Consider the following 14,884-nt stretch of genomic DNA (forward strand, 5'->3'; position numbering starts at 1 on the left):
AGTCTAGTTGGATTCCACTATCATAATTACCACAACCTTATATCATGGAGCGAGTAATCTGCCCGATGGGTTAACTAAGTTTTTTCCAACATGCAATATAATGTTCCTTTACTATCTCCCATTCCAATACCAAAAGTCCAGAACATGTAACACGGCTCTCCAACACATTTTCTTGACCACATCCACTTTCCCAAACAAGACATAACACCATATTACCATAGTCTACACCTCAAATCCTTCTAAGTACTAGCGAACTTTCTAAGTTTTCAACTTCCATGCAGCAAACACACGAATGATCATTGTACTTCTTTGCTTTGGCTTTAACGCCAACATCCTAATAAATCATAATATCTTATGTCCCTATTCTTTTAAGTTGAACTGAAACGTTAACGTGCTGAACAGAATTAAATTAAAGCAAAATTATGACTGAAAAGTAGCTAAACTAAATTGAACTAGGCTAAATTAAAATTATGCTCAAAAGAACAAGGCCAGACTCAAATTCCTTGTGCATTTTAGAACAATAACAGGAATATTAGCTAGTGAATATTGCCTCCATTGCAAGCAAGTACTCATTTCCGATCTAGGTCCATTCTATGAAAAAGTACCTAATTATGTCTTATTCTTCTTATCACTACGTGTCTTTTATCTTCATTAGCACATAATGAAGTCACACTTCTCACATCATAAAAACCAGAAATTAAGTAGATCTAATTTTATACGCTCTCTATCCAATTTGCCCTGAAGTATGATCTATAGTAATGTGGTACAACAATGCTTTTTTTGTAAAACAGTTCTGAATCTTTAGAACACTCTCTCATATCAGCTTAATTTTGTACCTCAATAGTCAGAACACCTTGATTTATATTTGTTACGCAGTAATCTATACTCCTCCCAACTATATCCACATGATGTTAAATTAAACTTATGTGTAGCTATTAGAAATCAAATACATCCCCTCAAAAAAAAAAAAAAAAAAAAAAGAAATCAAATACATAATCTTTGAATAAAATGTGAGTTTAAACACTAATCCACTATAATTTCAAAGTTTAATATTTTAAAGTGAAACATAATGAAATCCTTTAATTACATGTAACCATAAAGACACGAACATATTTTAATCTCTAACACTTTGAGTAAGACAATAACATTCTCTTATCCAAGTCCATTAAGACTTATTCTTTATATATTTTTTAAAACAATTTATCATGTCGTTCATATTCCAATTTCACACTGGACAGAAAATTATGAAAAATTAATTTTAATTTTTTTATATAATTAATAATTGTAAATGATCTAAACATCTCTCGTATCAAAATGCTAGTTAGAGCAACTTCAATGGATGACTTTAGGTCCTTGCTTGCAATTGTTAAAAGTTAGAGCTACTTGCTTTGTTATTGGAGTAAAAAAGAGGTTGTAGCTTGGCAAAACCAAGTAGCTCCACAAAGCAAGTAGCTTTGTTTAGTTTTTTGTGGGTCCTACTTATACCTTTCCATCTCACTTCATAATTTTCATAAGTAAATAACATGTGGGACCTACAAAAATTACAAATGGTTGTAGCTTTTCATTGGGAGAGGTTGTAGCTTGAAAATGTTGTAGTTTGAAAATCTTATGTGGCACACAAAACTACAAGTGATTGCAGCTTACCATTGTAGATGCTCTTACACCTACTTAGTAAACGGATAATATATGGAAGTATTTTTTTTTAGAGCACAAACTCCAAGATCTCCCTATAAATATTAAGAAGACCATATGACGCCCATCAATTCTTACCAAAAACCGCCCTCCATCAACCGCCTCTCCTCTTTCCCACCTTTTTTCCTCCACTGCCATTCTTACACTCACCGTTTTTCTCTTTCTTCAACCTCTTCAATAAATTCATTCTTTTCTCAACTTACTGCTATCATTTTCTCCTTTCTTCTCACTTCTTCACTGAAAGAGTGAGAGTGAAGACTAAATAACTTTTTTTTTAAAAAGAAAAAAAACAGAGAAATTCATGTTGCAGAAATTTCAAGGAGAAGAAACTTAGAGACGTAATCCTTGCCCTAACTCGGTGTTGAATCGTTAATTCAAACGAGTTAATTATTTCGATTTCATCTTGAATTTTGTCTTTCCTACAAAGTGATTTGAGAAAGAAAAAGCAGAAAAAAACGAAGAATTTGTTAGAATTACGTTCATTTTTGTCTCTAATTAACGCTGAAATTTGGTTGAAGTCGAAAAATTGCAATCAGAATTAAGTTTTTTGCTGAAATCATCATTTTGTGACTTTGTTACTCTGTTTTTCTTGGACGTAATTGAATTTCTGTGATACAAGTGGTGTAATTTAAGAGTGAAAAAAATGGATCAGAAACAACTTTTAATGTCGGCGGTAGGGGTAGGAATTGGAGTTGGTGTCGGGCTTGGGCTGGCTTCCGGGCAGACGGTGAGCAAATGGACGGGTATTTCGTCGTCGTCGAATGTGATAACAGGAGAGAGAATGGAGCAGGAGTTGCTAAGGATGGTGGTTGATGGAAGGGATACTAAGGTTACTTTTGATGAATTTCCTTACTATCTCAGGTATATTTGCTTTCTTCTATCTTTTTGTGTACTCCTTCATAATAAAATACTCGCCCTGTCCCATAACATAGTGTTTGTTTTTTTACACCGTCTCCAACATAGACTTTGATCCTTTAATATCTTCAATACCTTATTAATGAACAATATATAAAAAGTTAATATTATAAAACTATATATTGAGGCGAATCTGATCTCACATGACTATTTTTTTATCTTTTCTATGTGGACTTTGCATGTTTGCCAATTCACTTATTCTACAATAAATATCTTTCATTACATATTTGTAAAAATTAGAAGTCATGTCAATTATCAATTAACAAAAGTAAAATTAGCTTGCAACAAAATTTGAATTCGTGGCCTCTTGCTATTATACATGACACAATTATGATCCCAATGATCCCAATCAACTTTTAATCATTTAAGTATCCACATTATTATATTTATTTTATATGTTGAGTTTTCCTTAATATATTTTAATAAAAATGAAAAAAAAAGTACATATCCAAATTTGGAAAATAATACCAACCCAGGGTCCAAATACTAGTTGAATATTAATAAAATACAGACGAATCAAACAAGATTTCATATGACTATATATTCTTATATATTGAGAAAAATTTAAAAGATTTTCTTCAATTGTAAATAGTGGCAAGATTTTTGGTAAGAAAGATTAAGAAAATACAGAGGGAGTACATTCTTAAAACTACACTTTTTTAGGTAAATATTTTTTTAAGGAGAGAGATAAAGAGAAGAAGAAAAAAGAGTCCAGAAAGATGTTTTCGAAAAAGGGAGTGTAACATCTATTTTATTACAACATCATATTTTGCTCATGATAGTCTGATAGAGATAGTTTTAGTTTCTATCATTCAACTTTAAAAGAATTTTTAGTGTTTGTGACATTGTGTTTGGACGATGTCCTGGGTTATTGCATGGAAAATGTGTATGGTTCTGTCTCACTAGCAAATTCGTTGATTGGAAATGTTATATGCGATCCTTTGTGTTTTTTATGTAGTTTGGTGAGGTTAAATTGTTTGATTTTGGAAGAGAATCATATCGACGTGGTAACATCAACGCTATATATGTGATTAGGAGAGAGTTTTGTTCACTCCCTATGAGTGAAATAATTAATGATTTCAGGTTTGCTCTTACAAAATGGAATGTTATTGATCATTTAAGGGAAATAGGGGTTGATAGACTCTGTTTGGCAATTAGAGAGGTTAGCTATCAGTGGTTAGTTGTGTACATTAGCTGATTGTATTAGCTGTTTGTTTAAAAGTGTTTGGTAGATAGACTCTCTTTGGTCATTTCATCTAATGATTAATTGAGTTTATACTGAGCTAAGGGTGTAGGAGTAATTGTCAGAATCAAAACAATGATAAATTTTCTTTGCATTTGTGGCCATGGTTAATTGTAAAAACGTCATCATTTAAGATAATTTATCTGCTTTAATTTTTAGTCCTATATAAGGTGATTCTAACTTCAAACACGCCCTAGAATAAAGAACATATCTGAACAATTTTTTCTTTTCTAGAAGACCATAGTTAAGTGAATTTGACTTGAAATTAACTTTTCTAAACCTATTTTCTTTTTCTTCTTTTTTCTAAAATAAGTTGGTCAATATAAGTTGAAGATGACATTGTCGTAATCTTATTGCTTTCTTAGATCATTGTTTGTAACAGGCCTGAATGTGTTTACTTCCTTCGTTTCAATTTAGTTGTGAGTTGTGACACTTTTAAAATTACGGAGTCCTAGACAATCTTTGGAAAGGAGAGAGATAGAGAAAGAAAATAAAAGGGTCCCATGTGATAGAAGAGATAGAGAGAAGTTATTAGCCTAAATGAAAGTGTCACAACTAAAGTGAAACTTTCTAAAATAGAAAGTGCTACAAATAAATTGAAACGGAGGAAGTATCATATTTTTATATGATAGTTTAGAGAGTGTGTAATACGAGCATTAGTATGACCTACCTCTAGAATTTCAGTGTGGTAGTCTGTGCCCAATTGTTTTTTCATTTCCTCTTGTTGTGTTGGCTATGTATACTTTATACCTTTCAGTATAAGTTAATACAACTGTAATCTTGTTGCTTTCGTGGAGCATTATTTGCAAGTCTTCTTATTTTTTTATATGATGTTTCAGAGTGAGTAATACAAGCATTATTAAGATTCACCTCGGAATATTCAGTGTGGTAGTCTGTGCACGAGTATATAAATGATTTCGTCTTGTTGGTTTCATATCACTATATTAGCTATACCTTTGTGCTTATGAAGAGAGTAGTGACTAAGGATTTCGGATAAGGTCGAATTAAATAATCCCAATCCCCCTAATTACATTAAGAACTTCCATTATTCGGATGTAAGGCTTGAAGCCAGAACTTAATTATGTATTGTTGGATTTAAATGTTTAATATGTGGGACATGTGGGTAAATCATTGTACATGATTCCAAGTATATGGTACTTACAATTATGAGTATGGGCACGAAGTACAGCTGTCCGATTCTGTGTATTGTTACCTGCTGAATTTTGTTTGCTGTGGCCTTGATTAGGAGACATAAGCTCAAGAAAAGCATTATTGAAGGAGTCGTATAATTGTTAATATAATTGATTGTTAATTGCACCTTGTATATGTCTGCTGACTGCCTAATTCGCAGTACGATTGCACAGAAGAAAACTGGAGCTTGACTCTCAGCACAGCTTAAGTTTTTGCTTTTCAGTGTGCGTATTAGCTAATAACCTGATAGGTACAAATCATTAAAATACTTTGAGTTTTACCTCAATACTGCTTGAGATTATGGTTTTTAATGTGATTTAAGCTAAGAAAAATTACAATATGTATGTACTTTCACCCCAAAGAGATGAGTACTACTTTATTTTGATCTGTAGTTCTAAATTCTAGTGCTCTCTTTTAATCAGTATTGGAGAAAGAGTGATAGCATTGCAAATTTATGAAAGAGTATGATGGTCATTGGTCAATCATGCTAAATCTTTAAGCTTGAGGTGTGTTAATGTGACTTATTATTTTAGTCAATGCGACTATTATTTTTTACAAGTTATTTTGTGCTCTCTCGTCATACAACAAAAATTTTGTTACACGGTGAATCTCTGATCTAAGTCATCTGGTGCTCTTTTTCCATGATTTACAGTTCTTATATCTTGTTCCACGATGAATCTCGGATATCTTACGGGTTCATTTCATTGACAGTGAGCAGACAAGGGTTTTATTAACAAGTGCTGCTTGTTTCTATCTGAGGAAAGGCGACTTTTCCAAGTACACTCGCAATTTATCACCTGCAAGTCGGGCTATTTTACTCTCAGGACCAGCTGGTTAGTCTTCTAGAACCTATGCTTCCTTATATTTGATTGTTAATCTACAGTTGATTTGAGAGACTAACGAGGCCATGTTTTTGTATCATGCAGAACTTTACCAGCAAATGCTTGCGAGGGCTCTAGCACACTTTTTTCAGGCAAAGTTGCTGCTGTTAGATGTTACTGACTTTGTACTGAAGGTGAGCATTCCCCTCTCCTCCCCCTCTCCCCTCTCCAAGCCGCTTGGATGTGGTGGAACTGTTGAAGAAATGACAATGAACTTGCCCGACTAGAATATGAGTAGTATTTTTCAATAAATTCAACGTAGCCAAATACTTTCTTAATTACTGTCAATTGCATCTTTTGCAGATTCAGAGCAAATATGGTGTCAATAATGAATCCGTAAGCTTCTTAGAATTTATTTAGTCGGCTTTCATGGTGGTTTTGCTGTTTTTGCAATCCCTTTATATGTGTATGAGCTATATTATTATTTTTGAAGTTTTTCCTTTTTTTAGTCATTTAAGAGGTCCACCTCAGAGACCACACTGGAGCGCCTTTCAGGTTTACTTGGATCATTTTCTCTATTGCCCGCAAAGGAAGAACCCAAAGGTAATATGTCTAATGAGATCAATTGGAGTAGCCTAAATAATGAGGGATATGTTCAATATAAAAAAAAAATAACAATGAGGGATATGTTTTAGCATTTGGTTTGCTCTGTCCACTTTCATGCTAATTTTTTCTAGGTTCGATAGGTTCTTTACGTCGTCAGAGCAGTGGAGTTGACATTGCTTCAAGGTAGCATCTGGTCTGGCCATTTACTACACCTTTTTTCAGTATATGGTTAAGTCGTATGTACAAATAAAGTTCCTTTTTTTTTTTTTTGTGTGCAGGAACTTTGAAGGCTCTTCTAATCCTTCAAAGATGCGCAGAAATGCTTCAGCCTCGGCCAATATCAATGATTTGACTTCACAATGCTCGCCTACGAATCCAGGTCTTTGCCTTGTCTTTAGTAAACCAACTAAATTTTGTACTAAGGAGTGTTTCGAAGTGGCAACGCTGATTGTAGTTTTCAGTTTTTATTTTAATAAATTATACTTGTACTTGGCTATGAGAGTCAAGAATCTGGTTGTGTGTCTAAGTGTCAGGGACGTCTATTTTATGGAACTTTTGGACCAAAATGAAGTGTGCATGTGTCGTAACCATGTCATAGTTTCGAATATTGGACACGAGTATTTAAGTTGAGTTGAAGAGTTTGAATAAAGTAGTTTCATATACTTGAAATCGAGAAGTTCCTTTTGCTATGGATTTCACCCAGTGATCTTTAACATTTCTGGAATGCGTGTTCCTATTTATGCTGCATATGATGATGTACGACTTGCTTATGAGTTTTTTTTTTCTAAAGCTCCTCTTAAGCGGACAAGTAGCTTGCTGTTGATGAAAAGTTACTCATCCAATCACTATATAAGGTGGTGTGTTATTACTTGTTCTTCCCAAGATATCTGTGATTTGTGAAGGCTGTCATGTGTAAAGTTGACCTTTTCATTTTCCGTATCAAACAGGTTATGACCTCTGTGTCTAAAGCATATCCTATCATTTTATACTTGAGAGACGTGGACATGATCTTGTTCAGATCTCAAAAGCTATATAGATTGTTCCAGAAAATGTTGCAGAGATTTTCAGGACCAGTACTCATATTAGGTTCACGTATAACACATCAAGACAGCAATGATGGTGACATTGATGACATGCTTGTTGATTTATTTCCTTACAACATTGAAATTAAGCCACCTGAAGATGAAACCCATCTGGTAAGCTGGAAGTCTCAATTGGAAGAGGATATGAAGATGCTTCAGTGTCAGGACAACAAGAACCACATAAGTGAAGTTCTAGCTGCAAATGATGTTGAATGTGATGATCTTGGTTCCATTACTGTGGAAGATACCTTAGTTCTCAGCAAATTTATTGAAGAAATAGTGGTATCTGCTATAAGTTACCATTTGATGAATAATAAGCATGAATATAGGAATGGGAAACTCCTGATTTCATCTCAGAGGTCAACTGTGTTTTTTTATTTGTTCAATGTATCCGTCTTATCTGATTGTTCTAACCAACTCTCTTTGGCTGTTGAACAGTTTGTCGCATGGACTGAGTGTGTTTCAGGAACGTAAGTCAGCTGGTAAGGATACAATGAAGCTGGAGTCACGTGCTGAACCTTCAAAGGTATGTTTCTAATAAGTTTAGAGTTCGAGTAAGATGTGAAGTCCGGCGTGTTGTTTCTTACACTTGTTCATTATGCTCCAACAATAGGGAACTCGTGCTGATATTAAGCCAGAAAGTAAAGCTGCTGGTCCAGAAAAGAAAAGTGGGGAAGCAGCTTCAGTACCGACATCCAAGGATGTGGGTAATGAAGCTGCAGGTCCAAAAGCCCCTGTAAGTACTTTTTGTACTCTTTTTTTTTTATGCTTTTGCTGATTGACTAGTGAGTAGTGACTATATGTGCTGTTGTCTTGGTGATTTTTCTTTGTTTGATATCCATATTTCCTAAAGCTTCAATGTAAAACATATTATAAGTTTGTTTCGGTACTATGTTCGTGCTCTGCTTCCCAATTAAATGTCAAATTTTGATGTTATGCTACTCACTAGTGCATTGTTCTTTTCACCTAAAAAAGAAGTTTCAGGAAAAACAAGTGCACCAATTAGTTTCAGTAATTCGAAGAAATATAATGAGTACAACTAAGAGCTACTGAAGTTCAATGCACATTGAAATTAAGTTCTGATAAGTTAACGTCGTTCAGATAATGGTTTTGTGTGAAAAGAAGAACAAGACCTAAACATGTCTCCTCCCCTACAAAACACATATTATGTTTAAGTTTGTATTTATGTTATGTTTGCTTATTGATGTGCTCTTTGCTGCTAACCCGAAATTTAAACTTGCCAATTCTATGCTAAAGCTTAGTCTTTGTTTTTTTAATGCCTGTAAGGTCATATAAGCATCAATAAGTTTAGATAAGCTTAGGTGTGGGTTATAAGTTCACTTCACATCTAAAATCAGTTCTAGTAAGTTTAGATACATTCCAATTAGTTTAGAAGTTCATGTCATGGAGTTTTGGCTGAAGAGTAGAAAAGCCTAAGTATCTGTCCTCTCCTCCAAAGTGCATCAAGGAAGACAGAACGAATTCGACTAACCTTATCGTGTCCAACAGGACATACCTCCTGACAATGAGTTTGAGAGGCGGATAAGGCCAGAGGTCATCCCTGCCGATGAGATTTCTGTGTCATTTGATGATATTGGTGCCCTAGAAAAAATTAAGGAGTCGCTGCAGGAACTAGTGATGCTTCCACTTCGTAGACCAGACTTGTTCAAGGGAGGACTTCTGAAACCTTGTCGGGGAATTTTGTTGTTCGGTCCTCCTGGTACTGGCAAGACCATGCTGGCTAAGGCTATAGCCAAAGAAGCTGGGGCGAGTTTCATTAACGTATCAATGTCTACCATCACATCTAAATGGTTCGGTGAAGATGAAAAGAATGTCAGGGCATTGTTCAGCCTTGCAGCTAAAGTTTCCCCTACCATTATATTTGTTGATGAAGTTGACAGTATGCTTGGGCAAAGGACCCGGGTTGGTGAGCATGAAGCTATGAGAAAGATAAAGAATGAGTTCATGACGCATTGGGATGGACTAGCGACCAAGCAAGGGGAAAGAATCCTTGTTCTCGCGGCAACCAATAGGCCGTTTGATCTTGATGAAGCGATTATACGGCGTTTTGAACGGAGGTAATACACATTATTATGCTGTTCTGCTGTATGTCTTCTATGCTCCGCATATTTGAATGAGCTGAGATGTAATATTTCTTCATTTCTCTTTATATGGCTGAACAATATTTGAGGTCAAACATTGATTGTTAATTACTTCTAATACAAATTGATTATTGTAAGAAAATAATATTATTGAAAGCATTGTTTAAGACAGATCTAACGGTGTAACTTTTATGTCGTATTAATAGAGAAGATGAGAGAGTAGGGGTCAAAGAAAAGTTTGAGAAGTGTGCGTGCGTTATATATGGAGGGGGGGGGGGTATGCTTTAGTTGAGCAGAGTTTGGAAATGATGTTTTATTTTGCCTAAAAGTTGCATTTTGGTATTCAGGATAATGGTGGGGCTACCATCAGTTGAGAACAGAGAAAATATATTAAGAACTCTTTTGTCGAAAGAGAAGGTTGAAGAAGGAATAGATTACAAGGAGATTGCAATAATGACAGAAGGATTTAGTGGTAGTGATCTCAAGGTAAGTTTTGCTTTAATGTTTTCCACTGGAGGTATTTTAACGGGCTGTTAGGTACTCGGTATGGTAAAGAATCTATATGTAATTTTGTTGAGGAAGTCCACTTATCTATGGAGAAGTGATATAACACTAATCGATAGTTTGGCCACTTGCCCACTATCAGTCAGAATTTTTTTCGTTAACAGGCTGTTATAATCATTTCTCCATGTCAATGCATGTGGTAAAGGAGTTTTTTCACTTACAGTCTTACACCACCTCTAAAGCGGTAACGGAAGTTTGTGTAAAAGTAGAGGTTCTTGTGAATAGACAAGTATTCCACATTGGGATTCCTCCACAGGTTTACCTTTAAATTCATTACCATTACCATCATTTATTAGTACCTTCTTAACAGACTGCAAGATTTCTACAATGTCAATATTCTGTATAGGTTCGTGGCTGCTGTAAAAGGTAAATATATTTTTCTCTATTTTGCGATGGACGCTGACAAATTCTGCTATGTGGCAGAATCTCTGTACCACTGCTGCTTACCGACCTGTTAGGGAATTGATACAGCAAGAGAGGTTGAAGGATTTGGTAAGTTTACCATTCTCTGGAAGGGATTGATTCCTCTATGATTATGCTCTTTATTGACATAAGAGTCCACTTTTTCAGGAAGGAAAAACAGAAACTGAAGAAGGCCAAAGTACGGCTGATGCACAAAAGAGGAAAAATTCAAAGGAGAGAGTAGTTTCTCTGAGGCCCTTGAACCTGGAGGATTTTAGGGACGCTAAAAACCAGGTAGGTGATCTTCTGAATGCCGGGTGATGTTGATTTATTTTTTTATCCATATGAGCCACGAAGGCAGTGCAAAGAAGGGGAGGGGGGATTCGAACCTGCAACCTATCGTTCATAACACCTCAATCTTAACCACTAGGCAAAGAATGAGAGACCAGTTGTTGCTTGTTGGTCGACATATATGGGGTCTGCGGATGCCTAAATATAGTTAAAACATTGATGAAATCTCAGATTGCGCCTCGTTGCGCATACTAGAACCAACCTGCTTCTGCATTTTTTTTTGTGGTTGGTCTATTCTTCCATTCAATGTCTTCTTTGCTGATTGTTTTAGCTTTTATTTATCTGTTTTGCGTTCCTTCAGTATGTTTTATGGTAGAGCTTCTAGAATCTACCTGTTACATCATCCGACCCGGTTGGTTTTCAGGTTGCTGCTAGCTTTGCATCTGGAGGAGCAATCATGAATGAGCTAAAACAGTGGAATGACCTTTACGGAGAAGGCGGCTCGAGGAAAAAGGAGCAGCTTACTTACTTTCTGTGAGCTTGGAAAAGACGAGCTCGTACCTACTTGCCCTGTGGCTTCGGATTTACTGTTTAAGTTGCATGGAATGCTCTGCAGCATTCTAGATGGTGGAAGGACATGATATATCATAAGTTTGACATGGTTTTAACTAGCTTGCTTGTCCTTAGTGTGTGATTTAAATTTCGACTTACTCGTTTATAGTTGGGAAAGCTTGTCATGGCTTCTAATTGTAAGAAACTAACTGATTAGTGCAGATAATGGAAATGAAAGGGCATAAAACCGTTTTGAGGTTAGCATTTGGCTCTTAATTATCGAATTGAAGTTACTTCTACCAGATTGAAAGATCATTTGATGTGGAAATTACCTGAATGTAGGATATTGGTTCTGTTTCGTTTTGATCTAATTAATAATTGTCCAAAAGATGCATAATTTGAAGCATTTTTGGAATCTTGTTATTTGTGTTAGGTTTACAAGTATTAGATGGTATAATGAGTGGGGTGTTGGGGGATATCGAAAAATGAATGAAACTCTGCTACTCAGTTTGATTCAACTTAATTCTTATATCTAATTTGAATTTATTTGATTTGATTTGATCTGATCTAATTTTATTTTTATTTTTTTGAAATGAGCGAAGATAAGTTGAACAAAATATCTTATTTATTTTATCTTATTTTATAAGATTTTAAATACGGTTTTTTCACCAAGTACTCGAGTTTTCAGAAAATTCACTTGGTACCTCTAACTTTTCAAAATAAACGGGGGAGCCTTTAGTTACAAACTAACACTTAGATACCCTTAATGACTAACGGCGTTAATCGTTACTTTCAACCCTAAATCTTAAAATCTAACTTTTAATTAAACCCTAATCTCTAACTTCTAACCCTACCCTAACTCCCTTCCTCCTCTCTCCCACCACCCCTGGCTGCCCCCACCCCATCAGGCCCCCTCCAACCACCGCAGCCCTCCTCCCCCTATTCCGTCGCAACCTCAGTAGGCCCCTTCCCTAATTTCATGTTTCACGTGAAATGAACAAATGGGGTGTTTAGAGGCTATTCGAGGCCATGCAAATGGTGCCACGCACACGCGCAACGTTACAAGTCACATCGGCACACTCTTAGAAATGTTTCGGGATAATATATGACCAGGCCTGAAAAAGTCCAAAAATGTCCCAAAAACAGTCAAAATTGAAGGTTATAATAAACGCTTTCGGACTTACCCGGGGGCCCGAGTTCCGAACGCCATGGGATGCCTCCTAGGGCAATAAGAAGTCACTGGAAAGGAGTCATGTGGCTTTGAATGAATATATAGATGCATATACATTCATTTCGAGGCAATTTTCGGTTTCATAAGATGTGAACAAATGTGGTGTTTAGAGGATTTTCGAGGCAACACAAATGACGTCAAGCACACACGCAACGCTACAAGTCACGTCGGCCTTCCTACGAACGTTTCGTGAGAAAAACAGACCAGGCCCGGAAAACTCCAAAAATGTCGCTAAAACAGCCAAAATTAAAGGTTATAATACACGCTTTCGGAGTTTCTCGTGGTCCAAGCTCCGAACGCCAAGGGATGAGTCCTAGAGACATGGGAGGTCATTGGAAAAGAGTCATGTGGGTTGGAACTTATATATGGATGCATTTACGTTAATTTAGAGACAATTTTAGGTTTCACGAGAAATGAACAAATGTCGTGTTTAGAGGCTTTTCGAGGCAACACAATGGTGCCAAACACCCGCGCAACATTACAAGTCACGTCGGCCTTCATAAGAATGTTTCGGGAGAAAATAAGACCAGGCCCGGAAAAGTCCAAAAATGTCGCAAAAACAGCCAAAAGTAAAGGTTATAATACAAGCTTTCGGACTCTCCCGGGGTCTGACCTCTGAACGCCACGGGATGCCTCCTAGGAATATGGTAGGTCATTGGAAAGCAGTCATGTGTCTTGGAACGAATATCTTAATGTCTTTACGTTCATTTCGAGGTAATTTGGGTTTTACGAGAAATCAACAAATAGGGTGTTAGAGGCTTTTCGAGGAAATGCAAATTACGCCAAGGACCCGCACAACATTACAGGTAACTTCGGCACTCCTAAGAATGTTTCAGGAGAAAATATGACCGTGCCCGGATAAATAAAAGAATGTCGAAAAACAACCAAAATTGAAGGTTATAATACACGCTTTCGTACTTTCTCGAGGCCTGAGCTCCAAACGCCACAGGGTGCCTTCTAGGGACATGGGAGGTCTTAGAAACCAGTCATGTGGCTTGGAATGTATATATGGATGCATTTACGTTCATTTTCAGATAATTTTAGGTTTCACGAGAAATGAAAAAATGAGGTGTTTAGAGGCTTTTTGAGACAACACAAATGGTGCCAAGCACCCGCGCAATGTTACAACTCACGTCGGCCTTTTTAGAAAAGTTTCAAGGGAAAATAAGACTAGGCCCGGAAAAGTCCAAAAATGTCCCAAAAACAACCAAAATTAAAGGTTATAATACACGCCTTCTGACTTTCTCGGGGACCGAGCTCCGAACGCCATGGAATGCCTCTTAGGGACATGGGAGGTCATTGGAAATCAGTCATGTGGCTTGGAACGTATATATGGATGCATTTACGTTCATTTCGAGATAATTTTAGGTTTCACGAGAAATGAAAAAATCAGGTGTTTAGAGGCTTTTGAGACAACACAAATGGTGCCAAGCACCCGCGCAACGTTACAACTCACGTCGGCCTTTTTAGAAAAGTTTCAAGGGAAAATAAGACTAGGCCCGGAAAAGTCCAAAAATATCCCAAAAACAACCAAAATTAAAGGTTATAATACACGCTTTCTGACTTTCTCGGGGACCGAGCTCCGAACGCCATGGAATGCCTCTTAGGGACATGGGAGGTCATTGGAAATCAGTCATGTGGCTTGGAACGTATATATGGATGCATTTACGTTCATTTCGAGATAATTTTAGGTTTCACGAGAAATGAAAAAATCAGGTGTTTAGAGGCTTTTCGAGACAACACAAATGGTGCCAAGCACCCGCGCAACGTTACAACTCACGTCGGCCTTTTTAGAAAAGTTTCAAGGGAAAATAAGACTAGGCCCGGAAAAGTCCAAAAATATCCCAAAAACAACCAAAATTAAAGGTTATAATACACGCTTTCTGACTTTCTCGGGGACCGAGCTCCGAACGCCATGGAATGCCTCTTAGGGACATGGGAGGTCATTGGAAATCAGTCATGTGGCTTGGAACGTATATATGGATGCATTTACGTTCATTTCGAGATAATTTTAGTTTCACGAGAAATGAACAAATGGAGGTGCTTAGAGGCTTTTCGAGGCAACACAAATGGTGTCAACCACCCGCGCAATGTTACAAGGCATGTCGGCCTTACTAGGAACGTTTCGGGAGAAAATAAAACTTGGCCCGGAAAAGTCCAAAAATATCCAAAAAACAGCCAAAATTAAAGGT

General features: G+C 36.6%; 1 protein-coding gene across 1 annotated transcript; it reads left to right on the top strand.

Annotated features, from left to right (window-relative positions):
* Nucleotides 1–1,755: 1,755 nt before the first annotated feature.
* On the top strand, nt 1,756–11,722 carry LOC104892224 (ribosome biogenesis ATPase RIX7). Its single transcript, XM_010678088.4, is given in 17 exon segments — nt 1,756–2,553; nt 5,753–5,874; nt 5,968–6,056; nt 6,226–6,258; nt 6,372–6,465; nt 6,600–6,651; nt 6,747–6,847; nt 7,259–7,279; nt 7,282–7,322; nt 7,416–7,909; nt 7,989–8,076; nt 8,164–8,286; nt 9,060–9,628; nt 10,000–10,138; nt 10,640–10,708; nt 10,787–10,912; nt 11,334–11,722. Coding segments are annotated over 17 exon segments (2,493 nt in total). The 5' UTR covers nt 1,756–2,335; the 3' UTR covers nt 11,448–11,722.
* Nucleotides 11,723–14,884: the final 3,162 nt, after the last annotated feature.

This window comes from Beta vulgaris, chromosome 5 (assembly GCF_026745355.1).
Source record: "Beta vulgaris subsp. vulgaris cultivar EL10 chromosome 5, EL10.2, whole genome shotgun sequence".
Classification (NCBI taxonomy): domain Eukaryota; kingdom Viridiplantae; phylum Streptophyta; class Magnoliopsida; order Caryophyllales; family Amaranthaceae; genus Beta; species Beta vulgaris.